The sequence below is a fragment of the Hydra vulgaris genome, chromosome 11 (assembly GCF_038396675.1).
Source record: "Hydra vulgaris chromosome 11, alternate assembly HydraT2T_AEP".
Lineage (NCBI taxonomy): Eukaryota > Metazoa > Cnidaria > Hydrozoa > Anthoathecata > Hydridae > Hydra > Hydra vulgaris.
In genome coordinates, this window is record NC_088930.1 from 31,623,868 (window position 1) to 31,642,021 (window position 18,154).

The 18,154-nt window shown below is 26.9% G+C and overlaps 1 protein-coding gene across 4 annotated transcripts in view; it reads left to right on the forward strand.

The window, feature by feature from the left end:
- Positions 1–18,154, forward strand: part of LOC100212794 (natural resistance-associated macrophage protein 2) — a 105,318-nt gene that overhangs the window by 51,075 nt on the left and 36,089 nt on the right. For all 4 annotated transcript variants that reach the window (XM_065810771.1, XM_065810772.1, XM_065810769.1 and 1 more), the window contains 9 exons: positions 7,144–7,211; positions 7,300–7,389; positions 10,364–10,429; positions 13,401–13,470; positions 14,855–14,913; positions 16,222–16,251; positions 16,450–16,503; positions 16,602–16,637; positions 16,761–16,850. In XM_065810771.1, coding sequence (XP_065666843.1) covers positions 7,144–7,211; positions 7,300–7,389; positions 10,364–10,429; positions 13,401–13,470; positions 14,855–14,913; positions 16,222–16,251; positions 16,450–16,503; positions 16,602–16,637; positions 16,761–16,850 — 563 coding nt within the window. The remainder of the gene's footprint in view (positions 1–7,143; positions 7,212–7,299; positions 7,390–10,363; positions 10,430–13,400; positions 13,471–14,854; positions 14,914–16,221; positions 16,252–16,449; positions 16,504–16,601; positions 16,638–16,760; positions 16,851–18,154) is intronic.

Consider the following 18,154-nt stretch of genomic DNA (forward strand, 5'->3'; position numbering starts at 1 on the left):
AAAATGGATTCAATTTTTATATAAGCTATAGCTATAACAGGGTGGCCACTGGTCATGGAAATCATGTCATGGAATTTTATTTGGTCATGGAATTCCTAAATTTTCATTGAAAGTCATGGAAAATTCAAGGAGCTTTTTAAAATTATCTTTTCTTTTTTCTACTTGTAATATTGTTTCTACCTGTGATATTATTAGGATGCAAAGAAAAGTACTAGTATGTCTAGTCTAAGTCCTTTTTGAAAAAGATATTTTTGCAGTGTAAGTTATCAGATAAGTAAAAGAAAAAGAGTTTTTTTTAGACATTATTTCAGAACTTTCTACCTATTAGTTTTTGGTTTGCATGTTTTATTATGACCAAGTTACAAATGCTTAGTGCATGGCAAGTGCTGAATATTTTACTCTAGTGATTTATCATAAAAGTTTATGAAGAGTCATGGAAAAGTCATGGGTAATACTGATTTATTCTCAAAGTTGTCTTAAATAAATGTGATACACTTTATCAGCTGCTTTAACTTGACATAAAAGATAGAAACATTCGAAAACCTCAAGCAGATACTGATATAGGATTTGCTTCCTTCCTAAAACACAACGAAGCCTATCTAACTTCTACTGATTACAGAAAGGGCAATCCACGTCAAATGGAACCACTTTTTGGTCAAATCTGACATCACCAACTCAGATTTTGAAGAAAATTAGCTCACATGTTAGGCATATGGACAGAAGAAAAACATGTAAATATTTTTGACTTAGGTCAATTATTTCCTGAGATATGACCTTTCAAAGTTTTGACCTTTTTACTTGACCTTGGTTATTCAAAATGTCATAACTTTTTTGCTATTATACTTCGGAAGTTGATTTTGGTGGCATACAGAAGCTCTTGCACAGACGAGCAACTTTGTCTATTCAAAAATTGATAAGTTCAATAGAAGAAAAGTTAATGGTCATTTTACACATTGCTTTTTCTATTATGGATGTCCCATGAAAATTTTTTTTGGGATTTCCATAAACAGCTTTGGGATTAATATTAAAGTATAAGTAGGTTCTAAAAACTTAATATTTAAATACCTTATAATTATACAGTATTTTAAGGTAATTTATTAAACATAGGCTTTAGGTTATATAATAGCTACCGTATACCAAATATCCTATAATTTGGTGATACTTGGCCTATATATATATATATATATATATATATATATATATATATATATATATATATATATATATATATATATATATATATATATATATATATATATATATATATATATATATATATATATATATTGTTGAAAAGTAACAAAAATGCCTTATTTAGCAGTTTTAGCTACATGGCAGTACAGTACTGAATGCTGTATAAAATTTACACCATTACCATTGCAATACATATTTGTTAATAATAAATTAAAAAAGCTATAATAGTTAACGATGATGACTCCTTAGAAGTAATGAAGTATGACCGACCAGTTGTAGTTTTGGGTTCAACTGCTAGCAAAAGATCATTCAAATCAACGGTAAAAATATCTGGAGGATCTCTGAGAGAGAAAAATTGACATGGACCATGAGGGTGAAAGAAGTTCATGGTTACTTCTTTTTTTGGATTGCTCTCCAACACACAATCTATCCACCAATGTTCATCATACTATACAGCCATATAACCAGTAATTAAGCTGAAGTTGAGCTGGCTAACATTCAGTGATGTTATTTTCAATTCTAGACACAGAACTGGAACTATAATCTTGTACTTAAAGTTTACCATTACCAAGGTAATGGTAAACTTCATTGCTTTGATAAAGCTTGGTAAACTTCATTGAAGATTACCAAGGGTTCCAGGAATCATTTTAGCATTTGAAAATCTTTCCTTCAATATTGTATATAAAAATGTATATAATTGATAAGTGGTCATTATTTGGTCACCAATAACCAGAAATTCTTCATCTGATAAATCGTTTTTCATCCAGTCTAAATATTTTGTCTGCTCTTGAGCAATAAAATCATGTATAGTAAGTGGTTTCAAGCTCCCTAAAAATCTTTCAATAAATTCATCAGTGGACTGTATAAAGGTTTGAAGCTGGGACCTATCTGTTGTAGTCCACTGTTTATATTCAGTTTCTTCAACTCCTTTAATTTCAAAGCATTGCAACAGCATTCCTTTAGCATACCAATCCAGGGCAATTTTTACACTCGTCTAGACAACGTTTAGACACACGCTGGCAAGAAAGGGGTGTATTGGATTTTAGCCACAGCATGTTTGTAATTCTTAATAGGGGTTTCTAGTTCATCTTCTAGTGGTAAATCATCCATATGTGATCTGACTATCATGAGCTTAACATTTTGATGAATGGTACATACACACAGTGAGTACCACTTGCTCCAAAGACACATTCTTTTGGATGTAGCTCTGCAAACTTCGAAAACCCAATTCTGATATTTGAATATTTTTTTGTAAATAATTGATAAACTTCTTTCAAATTACTTAAAACTAATGTTTTCTGAATATGTTTTCTTTCCCCATTTTCCATAACAGATAGAAAATCTTTTTTTCCAGGCATTACACAGCTAACAGTGTCAGAATAATAAAACTCTTACCATATCACATGTACAGGTAGTAATTTCCCTTTTTTTGGGTTAGGGGTTGATAAATCACCTTTGGTTATTAAAACTTCTTTTGCTGGAGATACAAGTCGATGTAAACAATTGAATTCTCTCATCACTTTTCAATTACTCCATTGAGCAACAAATATTGTCAAAATCATGATCAGCACATGCGTTGGAAATTTTTTTTTAGTTGCTTTGTATTCATCATCCTCTGAAGTATCAATGGCAATAGCATCTGAATTAGGTGATAAAAGGTCTAACTTCCTTTTTACAAGTTTTTTAAGCTTTTTCTTTTTCTCTGGAATATAACTTTTAAGAGTTTGTAACTTGCGTTTATCCAAGAGTGACTCACCCAATAACGACAAGGATTTATTAAAAATTGAAGTTTCTTCTTCCTGGCACTGATAATTTTCAACTCCCTTGTCACTACCTTGAAAATCTGACTCTGTATTACAATTTGCAGAATTTTCATCATCACATAATCCTACTTCGGGAAGTAAGCCAGTGATCTTCTTTCGGCAAGTACCACATAATTTTGCTCCAGTTGTAAGTTTTGAGGGATATATAGCTACCTGCAGACTAGTAACTACCCTTAAGGTTTTATATTGTTTTTTCTCATGGTGTTGGAAAGGATCATAACAATAGTGTTGTCTCTTCTTTAACTCTTTTACTTGCGCTTGAAATGCCATTTTTAATCTAAATTTAATTTGAAAGTTAGTAAAATTTTCTTCCTAAGTTTTTTTTTGACGACTAATTCAATGGAAATGAATTGATTATTTTAATATAGATATATATAGCTTTAAGCCTCATATAATTTATTACCGACTTAGTACGTATATATAATACTAGTAATTAAAATACAACCAAGAAAATAAAAGGAAAAAAGTAAATAAATAATAATATATATCTACAATAGGCTATTTACATAAAATGACCTCAAAATACTGCATTTGTGAGGCCGATAAATATTAAATTTTTAGAACCTACTTATACTTTAATATTGATCCCAAAGCTGTTTATGGGAATCCCAAAAAAATTTTTCATGGAACATCTACAAAAGAAAAAGCAATGTGTAAAAAAAAAAATTATGACCTTTGACCTATGCCATCCACCAGGGTCAAAGTTTAAATGACCAAATGGCCAATAACTTTTTTTCTATTGAACTTATCACTTTTTTGAATAGACACAAAGTTGTTTGTCTGTGCAAGGGCTTCTGTTTGCCACCAAAATCAACTTCCGAAGTATAATAGCAAAAAAGTTATGACATTTTAAATAACCAAGGTCAAGTTAAAAGTTCAAAACTTTGAAAGGCCATATCTCAGGAAATAAGTGACATAAGTCAAAAAAATTTACTAATTTTTCTTCTGTCCATATCCCCAACATGTGAGCCAATTTTCATCAAAATTCAAGTCAGTGATGTTGGATGGGTGGTTCCACTTGACGTGGAATGCCCCAGAATACTTGTCTTTAAAAATGAAGCTGAGGAGATTTTAGCAGTTTTGTTGAAACATCTTTTTGGCAAGTCCCTATTTAAGTCTTCCCTTGTATGCTCTGCCATGTTGATAAATCCAATAATGACAGCAAATGAAGTATGTGCGTCAATTGTCTTTCTATTCTTTTTAAAAAATTAGTCAATTGCAATTGCCTGTCAACAAAATCTGATGAAAAAACAATATAGAAATCTATTTGAAATTGTTGATTTCAACAAAAATGCTTTTCAAACTTCATTTAGAAAAATAAGGCTTATGAAAAGGTTTGGGTGGTGTTTATGTTAGTTTTTGTGCTCTCACATGGACAGTCATCGATCGAACAAGGTTATCAATAAATATCAATAAATAATATATCAATAAATAACTTTTGGTTCAAAACTTGTTGCCCTACATATTATTAAAAAACACTTTTCAACATTCTGAAACTCCTGAAAGCATCAAAATCAGCAGAGAGATTCAGCAGCATGTGAGAAAAGCAAGCAGCTTATACCGTAAAGATTTACAAAAGCAAAATTCAAAAAAAGAAAGTGACAATGTAGTGTTAAAATGTAAGATTGTTGACTATGAGTTAAAAAAATGTTTGAGCAAAGCGGCGACTTTTTCAAAGTCAAATTGAGTTTTTATCTAACGAATCGGATAAGCTTGCCATTAATGCAGAAAATAAAAGTGACTTAACACTTTTAAAAGAATCAAATAAACTAAAAAAGTTATGTAAAGCAAAGCAGAAGGAAGTTGATGAGTTAGATTTAATTGAAAAGAAGCTAAAAAATAACTAAACAGTATTTTAAAAAATTTCAAAATATTTTTTTATTGTTGTAATATTTTTAATATCTTTTTAAATGAATAAATGTGCTGGATAAACATGGGAAGTCCTGAATTTTTTTTTTTGGGATGGGGGAGGGGGGTGGAAAAGTCCTGGAATTTTTTAGCAAGTACTGTGAAAAAGTCCTAGAATTTTGATTTTATTTTTTTGTGGGAACCCTGATTAATTTTCACTAAATTAAACTTTTTTGTTCTACATTGGCTAGTTTGTTACAGAAAATATTACATATCAGGCAGATGCCCTGTTGATTCCAATTCTCTTTAAAGATTTGTTTTGCTAACAACTGCTAAAAGCTTAAGAGATTTAACAATCAAACATGATTTTTTAAGCAGCATTGTCAATTGAAGGCAAATTCTGCAATTTGATTTCACTAAAAAGAAAAAATTTCTATTGTTAAAATCAATAACAATTGAATTTTCTGTAGAATGTAACATTATAGAATTGAGGAGAAGGGGTGTGTTATCTCTTCAAATGATAATAAGCCGACAAGATTCATAAATATTGTCGGCTTATTATCATTTGAATTCTTGAAAAAATGTTTGAGTTTAAATCTTTTTTCTGGAAGCAACTAGTTGCATCTGTCTGTCGAAAAAAAGCTTTTAACAGATAAAATCTGTTTTTCATTTAATTCTTTCCTGGTTGCATATCTCTTCAAACGAATGTACTTTTACACAATTCTTGAAGAATTGTTAGAAAAGTTCATCTAATCTTTTACCAGCATTTAAAAAATTTCATTTTGGAAATTGTTTAGACCAATTTTATTTTGAAACCATTAAAGTTGGTATAGAAAACAAAGTTTTGTTGAAAAGTCTTGGTACTCATTTTCAAGTTAGATCATGGTCAAGCATCAATTGAGAGGGGCTTCAACATGAACAATAATATGCTTAGTCAAATATGAAAGAAAAGTCACTTCAAAAAGTCAAACTATTAAAGATTTTATGGTATCTAACAAATTAAAGGCTTATCAAGTAGAAATTTACAAGGAAATAATAAAGATTGTTTGTAACGCCTCATTGAAATATAAGTGCTGAAGGAAAATAAAAGTGATAATGTTAAGTCAAGAAATATCAGGACTTTAGGAAAATTTTTTAAATGAAGTATGTAAAACATACAAAATTTTTTTAAATATTCACCAAGGTGTTTGGCAATCAGACGAATGTGTCGCAAATGAAACTTTTTCTTACAAAAAGAAATGACAGTACGCGAAAGTGTGAGAAACATAAAATAAAATGAAAAAATGAAATAAAGAAAGTCAATAAGAAATAACTGTATGTTTTTAACTTTTAATGCTTAAGATTTTTTAACATTGTAAACATTTGATCATTTTACAGTATTACTGAGTTTTATTAGTGGTATTAGTTTTTTTATTATTTGCTTATTGAAAATAACTAGAAAGTTATTATTATTGTCTTTCACGATATATAAAATATTTAGATAATGTTCTTTTGGACTTTGATTTAGATTAATTTTCACAATCTTTATGTTTAATATTAGTTTTTATACTTACATTAAAGACCATTCTGCTAATTTCAGCTGTTTTTTAAAAATGGTGATTGTACAAAGTATTTGATTATTTATTTTATTATCTAACTAATGATTGGTTATCTATATAAAACAGATATATAGAAGTTCCTTTATATGTAAAGACATTTTTTTAACATTCCAGATTTTCCTTGTATATAGAACACGGGCAATATGTTTTTTACAAAAGTAGCGTGTTTGGGGGTTAATCTCGAAGTTTTTATGCTAAATGTGTGAGTATGAATAATAGAAATACCAGGGAAAATAAGGAAAATTTTATTTAAAAAATCAGGGAAAATCAGGTAACTTTTTTTCAGAATTATAGCCGCAACCCTGGTTTTGGAATAATCAAGATTTATTATGAATAATAATATTTTATAGGTGTCTATACACTTTATTTGGTATTCAAGAAAGTACAATGGTTACCATCTAAGTGCATAGTTGATATATTTACAAAAATTCTATTTATTTTATTTATAATATAATTAAATTTCAATTTTTATTATTAATTTATTTTTTTATTTTGTACAATTAAAATAAAAGTCTTTTAATTTTAGATTTTTAATGTTTTGATGTGATAAAATCAAAAAGATCAAATAAAAATTAAACAGAATAGAATTATTTTTAATAAAAAATCTTTAAGAACATTGAGTTTATATGATAGTTAATATCTTAAGGTTTCTTTTAACTTTTTTTTCTTATTTGCTTTAGGTTTTCGCAAACTTGAAGCTTTTTTTGGTTTACTAATCACAATAATGGCACTTGCATTTGGATTTGAAGTAAGAATGTGCAAGTGAAACAAGTTTCATTAATAAATTTTTTATTTTATTTTATTTTCACTTTTAAATTCAAAAGTGTTTTATTTAGTATGTCATAGCTTCGCCAAAACAGGTCCAGGTTGTTAAGGGAATGTTTATTCCAGGTTGCAGTAACTGTAGCCCAAATGCTATAGTGCAGGTATTACTTTTTATAAAAAGTTTTTTTTCTTTTAAAAGCATTTATAATTTTGAACTAAATAATTGAATGTTGCTTTTGTAATAAAAAATTGTAAAGAACAAAAGATCAAAATAGTAAAAGACATCAAATAAAATATTAACAAAGAAATTAATGAAATTTAACATACTTTGTACACAATATTTATGTTTATTTATATCATTAATTCTTCTTAAAAGTAAAAAATATCTTTTAAATATCTCTGAGATTATCAGATTTAAAATTTATCAGGTTGAATTTAAGCATTGGCATTTAACAAAAGTAATGCAGCAAAACATAATTAAAGGTTAATGTAAAATTTATTTACATACAAAGTATCTATTATAGTTGATTTATTTTTATTTTTCTAAATCGAATTCACTCCCAACAAGGCTGCTAGCTACCACTATTAGGTTATGAGTTACTAGAAAACAAAGAATGGAGTTAAAGAGCAAGAATATGTTGGTATGACAACAGGATTCCATATAGGGACAAATAAAAGATTGCAGAATCATGGATAATGTCAAACACAATAAAGAGAAGCAACCTTAGCAGATGCTAACTGATTGTATATATGGTTTCCATGAAATGTAAGTAGTGTAAAATAATCCAAGAAGACTTTAAAAAAAAACTCAGTGAACTTAAAAAAAGAACTCCATTCAACAATATAGGAATGTAAGCGATCAAAGAAGACTTTTTGTCAAGACTGGATTATAAAGTTATCAGAAAATTTAGCCACTTTAGATTTAAGATTGTCAAGAAGTTCATTAATGTAGATAAGAAACAATACCAAGGATAGTACCTTGAAGTACCCCAGAAGTTACTGCAAATGAATAAGAGCGTTGTTCGTTGAGGATGAATTTGAAATTGTGGTTAGAAATAAATGATTTGATAATCTCAAAAATTTTTCTAAATACACCATTTGAAACTAGCTTATGAAGAAGACTAGCATGCTAAATTTTATCAAAAGCTTTAGATATATTAAGAGCAATAGCCCTTGCCTGGTGCCTCTATCTAATATCTATCTCTATCTGCACAGCAATTAACAACTGTAGAATGAAAAGATTGGAAATCATATTGATTGTTAGAGAGTAAGTTATTAGTCATAACTCAGAGCTCCTTAGGTACAACAATACATACCAAAAGCACTAACGGGGACACCATCCATGCGCAACATGACACTGTTAACACTCTGATATTTTACAGCTGTTGATGGAATCAGCTTTTTTGATCACAGAGTTCGAAAAACCTTACTTTTAGCCGGCCTCAGAATCATTAAATAGAGTTTTAAAGCTATACAGTTGTTTGGAGATAGCAGTAAAAGTTGCATGACTGCTATCAAGGTGACAGAAACAGAAATCTGTTAGTAGAGTCAAGAAGAACCAACATTCATAGTTATAGCCAGGAAACAATGTAACACAGGTTTACATCTGTGCCAGTCTAATAGATGAAGAAATGGTGCAAAGCTGGTCAACAGATTTATTCTGCTGATTCTTTAAGTCTTTGTCTAAGAACCTTTCCACATAACAGTAGCTGGATACAGTTAACATCTGCCCAAAATGCCCAAAATATTTTTATAGAGACACCGTAACTAGCCTTTACTGGGTTACATATTACTAGTAGCTAGGTGGTTGTGATGATCCTGAACCTTACCTGGAGTAGTCTAAGGAAGTGACTTTTGTGAACAATACCTTAAAATATAGAACGGAATATTTTTAAAATACATTTGAATAAACATTTCATCTAAAAGAATACTGGAAATTAAGGTCAGCATAAGTTACATAGTTGTATTCCCTAGTTGGTAACTGAGCTAATACTATATCAGAGATTCAGTTTGGACACAAACATACATATAGTAAGTTACAAGTGAGCAAACACTGCAGCAGAGGTTCAAATAGAACACAAACATACATATATTTACTTATGGGTGAATGAACAATGCGCCATAGGTTCAGACAAAACACAATATACAAATAGCAATCTACAGATGAGTGAACATTGCGCTAGATGTTCAGGCAGAACACAAACATACATATAGTAAATTACGGGTGAGTTAACACAGTAACTAAGACACCTTTAGCTACATAAAAAACAAAAATAGATACTACTATAGACATAACAGATATTAGATTGTTTTGATGACAGAAAGTTCACATATTCTTTGCATAGAAAGTGAACCCTTTAAGGTAGATGGACACAATAATTTAATTATAATTTAATTAACAGTTAAATTAAAAACAGATGAAAATTAACAATTTTAACCAAAGTTCCATAAATAGAATAATAATAAAACTATACCACTGGAAAAATCATACCAATGAATAAATCATACCATTGAAAAAGCTATAAATATTATCATACCATACATAAAGGATGAAAGAAATTATCTTCATTGCCTTACCATACCATTATCACACAAAATAAAAACATAAAAATCATATAATTTTTGATATTAATTATTTTAATGATATTTATAGCATAACTATTATAACATACAATAATCCAGTTACTAATTTTTTTTTCAAATTTTTCTAGTTTATATTTAGATAAAAGAAAAAATCAATTTTTTTAAAGTAACATCATTTTCATTATTAGTTTTTTTGCTCAACCATTTTAGACCTTATACATGTCTAACTTCTTTGATACTGTTAATGATGTTTAATCTGTATGATTTCATGTACAATCAAACCCATTACATCTTATGTATGATGTCAAGCCTATTATATCTCATGTTTAATGTCAAACTCACTCATGTATGATGTCAAACCTATTACATCTCATATATGATGTCTAATCCATTAAATCTCATGATGAGGTAAAACCTATTACATCTCATATATGATGATTCCCTTATTACATCTCATATATTATGATTATCTTATGTATGATGTTAACCTTATTATTGATTTTTGCAAAAAAAATTTGATTTTGTTTAACCAATTGAACATCTTCTGTGTAGGCAGTTGGGATCGTTGGTGCAGTTATTATGCCTCACAATTTCTATCTTCATAGTGCTCTTGTTAAGGTATTTCTTTTGTTAGCTTTTTTGTTTTGATATAATTTTTTAATGGATTTTAAATCTTTAATCTTTTTTAGATTTCAATATATAAATATAAGTTTTTTCAGATTTTAAATCTTTATTATTAATTTAAAAAATATTTACATAATATAAAACAAAAATATGCTGGAGTTTAATTCTTTTATTAAATAAAATATTTTAGGAGGATTTAAATCTTCAAAAATGTTGAAATATTTCAAAATTTTTACAATATAAATATTATTTTATTATCATACATCAGTGTAAGCAAAAAAAAATCTTTGTATATTTAGTCATTAGGTAAACAGGTTAAAACACGAAAAAATTTATTACAAAATGCTTTATTTGAAAAAATAAAGTATTCTTTATATATAATTTCTCACAAATAATTAATCCTCAAAACAACTGGATAACAAATGTTACTGAGCACTTATCAAACAAACATATTTTGTATTTTTTAAAGCGCAAAAAAGTTAGTTAAATTTGAAAAAGAAAGATAAAATGCTCAAATTTAATTTTTTTTTTCGATTTTGATTTACATATATAAATACATTTTCAAAAAAGTTTGCTTTCTAGCTCTTATTTTAAATGACACATGATATAATTTACATCTTGTCATCAAAAAGTTTTTTAAAATTTATTTACTTATAAATATTGTAAAAACTTCTGTAAATCTATATCAATAAAGTTAGATTTCATTTATATTCCTTCAAAAACAGTTAATGAGCATAATTTCTTGAAGATACTGCAAAACAGAGGCACAGAGTTGGATCTAAGATTTGGATTATGATTAAGAAGTATACACACATTGTATACATACATATATGTTGTATACATACATATGCATTGTATACAAACAAATATATTTATTAGGATTATAAGATTTTGAATTTTTTTTTTTTTTACTTCTAACATGGTGATATTTAATTAGAGTTATTGCAAATTTAAGGTATTTTTATTTGATATATACACTCTTTTTCTGGCCCTTGACATAACTTCCCCCAGGACATTAAAATATTTCTATAGAAGAACTGTAGTTTTAAGTAGTAATCTCTAGCAGGTAAAAAGCAAGGTTCAAAGTATAATTACGTACTCAAGATTTATTGATAAAATATATTTACTTCTATTATGATTTTTTTTTTATTACATTTCATTATCACTTGTTATTTAATTTTACAATCTAAAAGCTCACATAAATACAAATATATTTTCACACTTACTTGTTGACTCTGGCTCATCTCATATTTTATTCAAATATACTTTTCTATCAATCATTTGAGCTGTAAGTAATTTTACATTTATAATTCAAAATTACATACATATCTAATGTTTACCAGTGTAGTTATTATGTCTTGTCATAGTAAGTATATAGTATTTTTTCTAAAAAACGTCATATATACATAAGTGCAGGAAAAATGAAAAAAATCTGGTACCTCAAAAAAATTTTAGGCATCAATTATTAGTCCACTTTGGCTTGACTAATAATTGATGCCTAAACTTGCTCAATAGGGCGTATCATACTAAATAGTTTTTTTTTCGTCATACTGTGTATTTTTACAAAAATGGGTTATTAAATGAGTCTATATAATTAAGAACAAGACAAAGTTTTTTGAATATATATAGGTTTTAGAATTGTTATTCTTGTTTCTGAGTTACCTTTGTCAAGAGATTTTTAACATTCTGCTTTTACTAGTAACAAACAATAAAAAGAAATTATTTCACAAAATACTTTATGAACAATGTTTAGTTAAAGTTGATTGAAAAATGGATCAATGTTAATGCTGTATTTTTGTATCCAGTAACTCATACAGCACATTAAATTACTGCAACATTGGTGGGTAATTAGAATGTAGTCAATCTTATAACCAGGAGAAAAGAAGGATAGAAATTGATTTTTCACTAAACTAAACAGATTGTTTGATATACTGAAATATAATAGTCAAATTAGTAATTGTTGAGAAAAAAATTTGTTTATCAGGATATAATAATGGAGCTTACATTGAATGCAGGTGCAAAAGAAGATTTCCAACTTAAAGTAGGGTTTACTGGTCAATAGCAAATTTTATTGTATTGTTTTTCTTCCATTGAAAAACAAAACAATAACTCACGACAAAAACTGCATTTAAACTAGTCAAACAGACTAATTTAATTTTCTTTTAGTAAACAAGTTTGCAAATAACTATCAGACCATGGTATAGACATCCCTAGCCCACACATCAGTTCAAACAAACACATGCAATAATAAAATGTTGAAAAAATAATTAAAAACATAAAAACAAAGCATATATGTACTAAGAAAATAAATTTGAAGTTAATCAAACAAAAATATTGTATTGTGTTATACAACTCTCAAATAAGAAAAAATTTGTTGTTAATTAATTGCCGACCTTTAGCCATTTTTTTTGGCATCAGGTAAGTACAAAATTTTAATTATCAAGGTTTCACCTTGACAACATAGAAACAAGATCAGTAAAAAATTGCTTGTACTTTTATGTTGACAGGTTGGCTTTGTTAAATGCCAACCCTTTTTCTGAGGGCTTATTACATTTTTTGATTAAAAATATGTTTCTTGTATATGCAATTTTTTTGAGTATTCAAAAGAAAAATTTTTATTAAATGTTTTAATAACTTTATTTGATGCATTTTTAATCAGTTTCCGATGTGAATTTCTTTGCTTGATGCTAAAATTTAGTATTAATATACTATGAGTACATCTTTTTTTACCAAAACATTTTTACTATTTTAATTTATAATTTTTTTTTTTTTAATTTTCCAGTGACTGTTTTTTTAGTATAACATCTCCAGTAGTATAACATCTTCAGTGACTATATTTCCAGTTAATATTTCCAGTGAACAGCTTTTTTTGCTATTTTTTGTTATTTTACTTTCTTAATGCTTATGTATTATAATTGTTTTTTATTTCATTTTTTATAAATAACTTAATATTATTTTATTTTAGACTCGTAATATAAATGTAAAAGATAAACATGCTGTGAAGGAAGCAAACTGTTATTATGCTATTGAGTGTGGTGGGTAATTGTTTTTAGGTTATGTTACACTAATGAATTTTAAATACTACTGGTTTTATTTTAACATTAATAATTGCAAAGATATAAATAATACACAAGAGTTTTAAGTTTTAGCTGTTAACAATGAATGCACATTTGTTTTAAGAATTTTGTGATATCTTCTTAACAACAGCGTTTGATGCACATGGTTTGAAAAAGCTAATGTGTAGACCGGGGTACCTGGTAGTATGGCTGTATTCCTGGGTACCCGGAATCGACCATTTTTAATGTAAATCGACCAATATAAAGTACCACTTAAATCACAATTTAAGTGGTACTTTAAATTGTGCCAAAATATTATTAACACTGTTAATTACAGGATTGCTTTTAGTTTAAACTTCAACCAATAAACTTCTTGATATAAGTCTAAGCATGTTATGGAGTCGATAACTACAAAGCCCTATTTACTCCATATAGATGTGTCTAACTTAAAATATTTAGAAATATATATTTTAAAGTATATTTTTGCAAAATAATCAAAATATATTGCAAAAAGGAAACTGATTTATACGGATATTTGAATAGCTATTTTTTATGGTGTGAGTGAATTTTTTTATAAGAGAATTTTTCAATAGAGTTAATTTTAATTTTAATATTAACAACCCTGAGGGAGAAAGAATATTTACGGACAATGAGTTTACACTTTAGTTTGCGTAATTTGAATTTGTGACCTCGAGTGTGTATATAGTTGTTTAATAAAAAGAAATTTGATATGTTTAGGCAAACTTAATTAGCACAAATTAATCAGCGTTATTTTATATAAATGGTCCTGGTGCCGGGTACCCAGACTTGGAACCAGTATTTTCTTCCAGGTACCCGGAATCGGGGACTAAACTCGTTCCGGCACATTTCTAATGGTAAGAGCCAGGTTAGATCTGAAATTAGTTGCAAAGATAGATGTGTTGTCCTTTTCTGTGAGGTATTTATAGAGTTAATTAACTGGTGTTTATATAGTCATAATTTTTTCGTGTTTTACTGAAATATTAATCTTGAATGTAAAATCATTAAGGAAAAGAATAAAAACATTAATAAGGAAACACTAAAAACATTAAAAAGATTTATTTGGTTACAAAATAAAATTTGTTGATGGTTTCAAAATCAATACATAAAGTTATTGTTTTACAAACATCTGCATTTGTTTTTTGAAATTTTTCAAAATTTTATTTGTTTTTATTTACACAATTACAGTTTTTTATATAATAAAAATTTATTAACTTTGTTGCATTTTCTTTTTAATCTTATTTAATGTTTTTAAATATTTTTTAAGAGCATTTACATACTTCATTCTCTTAATAAATTCCACCATTTTTGGAATTGATACATATTACTTTGATACTTTTTTTAGCTGTTGCATTAGCAGTTTCATTCATAATCAATGTGTTTGTTGTTGGTGTGTTTGCAATGGTGAGATGATATTATTATTATAATTGTTTTTAGAATGTAATAAATAGTTCATTTTAATATGAGTTTTAACTCATTTTTCAAGTAATTTTACAGTAATTTTTTAAATTAGCTTCTAGCTATTTTGTATATAAACTGATAAAAACAAAGAAATCATTGCAATTAAAGTCAAAACCGGTAATACCGGTATTGATTTTTCTTCTTACTTTTTTAAACACGTGTTCTATGTTAAAGTGAGTGACGTAATGCTACATTTTAAATCAGGTCTGGACATTTAAAAAAAAAAATCATGCACAGAAACTCGTATATATTTTGTCTATTTTCATAATAATAAAATAAATTTTCATAAAAATAAAAAACAAAGAAAAGTAGAAAATCACACACAGAAATAAAAAACAAAGAAAAGTAGAGAATCACACACAGAAATAAAAAATGTTTTGTTAATAGAAGTAAAAAGTTTGTAAATAACTTTTTATAAACTTTTTATATTTTGTAAATTTTATAAAAAGTTTTTAAAAGTAAAAAAACTTAATAAAATCTAATCTGTAACCCTTTAAATATTACCACCAGAAAATAACACTGTACTAAATAATTATATAATAATTAGGTTCATATAAAACATAATCAAATATGTAAAACCAACAAAAAATAAAAAAACATATACTTATATTAAAATAAGGTAATCGCTAGCTTCTTTTACCTAAAACAGTTAAGATACAATTACAATACTTCTACAAAATATTTTTTATTTTTTTTTTATTTTTTAATGCAAAATAAAAGTTCTAATGTTCTATAGATATTAAATGTATAGATATTGTTGTTTTTCCTTATGCAAACTCAACTTGTTGTAAAAGGCTTGAAAAGTAAAACTGGAAAACTTAGTAAAAACTTTATAAAATTTACATAAATTTGACAATAGCTAAAAACATAAGAATGAAAAATTTCAATTTAAATCAAGTAAATTTTTGTTAAACAATTTTTAAACTCTTGAATTTTAGATAGGTCTTTAATATTTTCAGAAATCTTTTAACATCTAAAAGTAACCTGGGTCTAATAAAAGAAGAAAAGTTGTGTCTAAATATTTTTCAAAAAATAAAAAAAGCTAATTGAGATTAAAAGCTAACTGAAATGAAATATCGGCAAAGTTTACAATAAAAGCTGCTACTTACTATAATAAAATCTGCTATCATAGAATCTTTGTATTGTCATGTTTTTAATGTTGTATTTTGTTTACTTTCTTGTATAAGTTTTTTATATTTTGTTTTTAATAAATCATTTTTTTATCATTTATACACAATTGATTATTTTTAGGCATTTTTTGGGAAAACTTATGGTGATGTCGTAAGATTTTTTATTAAGTATAGTTAAAACATATATAATTTTTATACATATAACAGAATATATATATAATATATATATATATATATACATATATATATATATATATATATATATATATATATATAATTCCTTTTTTTATTATTTTTTAAGAAAAAAAAAAAAAAGGAATTATATTTAAAACTAATTTTATTTTTTTAGTATAAAAATTGCATCAAGAATAAAAACACCCATGCTGAGCTTTTCAACAAAACGGTTTAATTTTGTTTTATCTACTTCATTTTATTAAGACATATCTAAATGTCTATCTTGTATCTATATGTAGACATATCAATCTTGCTTTTTTATTTAAGCCAGGAGATATTATTGATGCAAATCTATTCTTTGGTGTAAGATGTTTTGTTTTGAATTTTATTTAATTATTTTAAGTTTAATGCCTAAATCTTAATAAGAATAATATTTAAATATGAATAAATGATAATTAGTTTTACTTATTTTTATTGCTGATTCAGGGAATCTTTTTGGGTTGTGAGTTTGGCGATATTGCTATGTATATTTGGGCTATCGGTTTGCTTGCTGCTGGTCAAAGTTCAACAATGACTGTAAGATATCTTAAGTATTGGTTATCAAACAATGAACTGATATATTTAATGAAACAATAAGTAAATATTATCTACATATCTTTTCAAACTAAATTGGCCTATCTTAGGGAAATGTTAACAAGTTTTATTTTTGTTTTGTTTTGTAATAATACATATCCTCTTCAGCAAATACCGATTGAAATTGAGTATTTAAAATATTAGTAATGTTAAAAAGATCGTTACAGATAAAACCATTTTTATCTTGAAGTGATCAGATACGGTGATTTGTATTTTGCATGTTGTTGATATATTGATACAGAAACTTTGAGTATTGTTTTACTCTGGATTTTTCTCAAATTTTCATTCTTTGCTGCTCATTAGAGCAATTTTTTTTAGCACTTTGTAATCATTAATTTTGTCTTTTTGTTTTCACCTACTTGCATAATTGAAGTAAAAACTATTTTTCTTTTTTCGAGCAAGATTGACAATATGTTTGTTGGACCATAGGTTAACATTAAGGTGTCTAACCTAATACAGAATAAATTTTCCAATATTATAGTAATACAAAAATATGTTATACATTTGATTGATTTTTTTTCACAAAATAACAGTCCAGTTTACGTTTTCAAAAAAGAATTTCATATCTTTTTAATTTCCACGATTAAAAGCAAGTTTTGGCATTGTTTTGGAACTGTTATGAGCTATTGAAAAAACTAACATCCAAGTTAGTACTAGATAGCCTTTATCACAGTCTCCAAGCATCAGATTATACTTGGTTGCAGACCCAATTATTTTGTTCAATAAGAATCAAATCAAGAATTCCTGTGAAAGTGCTATCTTGTATTTGAAAATTTCCATCTTGTATTGAAAAGTATTTGAGGGCGTCAATGTGTTGAGTTAGAAAACAGTCCTCAACTGTACAAATGCATTTGAGTTATTAAAATGAGTTTTAGTTATTAGAAATGTTGATAGCTTTTCTACCATCACTTCTGTCCCATCTATATAATGAATAGTTATTTAGATTGGAAAGCAAGGCTTCTTTAAACCATGTTTCAGTGATTCCAATGATGTGAGGTTTATATTTATTTTTGCTGATATAAATTTATGCTTGCTAACATAAATTCTTTAAGTTTATTTACTGGTGATGTTGTGTTAGAATACCAGCAATGCAAGTTCTCATGCTGTTGGTTTGACTTTGAACTTCAAAGAGTCAAACCAGCATTTAATCTAATGCATTTTGTTCTAAGCTTGAAGTCGAAAAATTTATTGCTTTGGTCAAGTCTGGATTTATAAAGACTTTATCATACAACTTATTTGATTTAAGT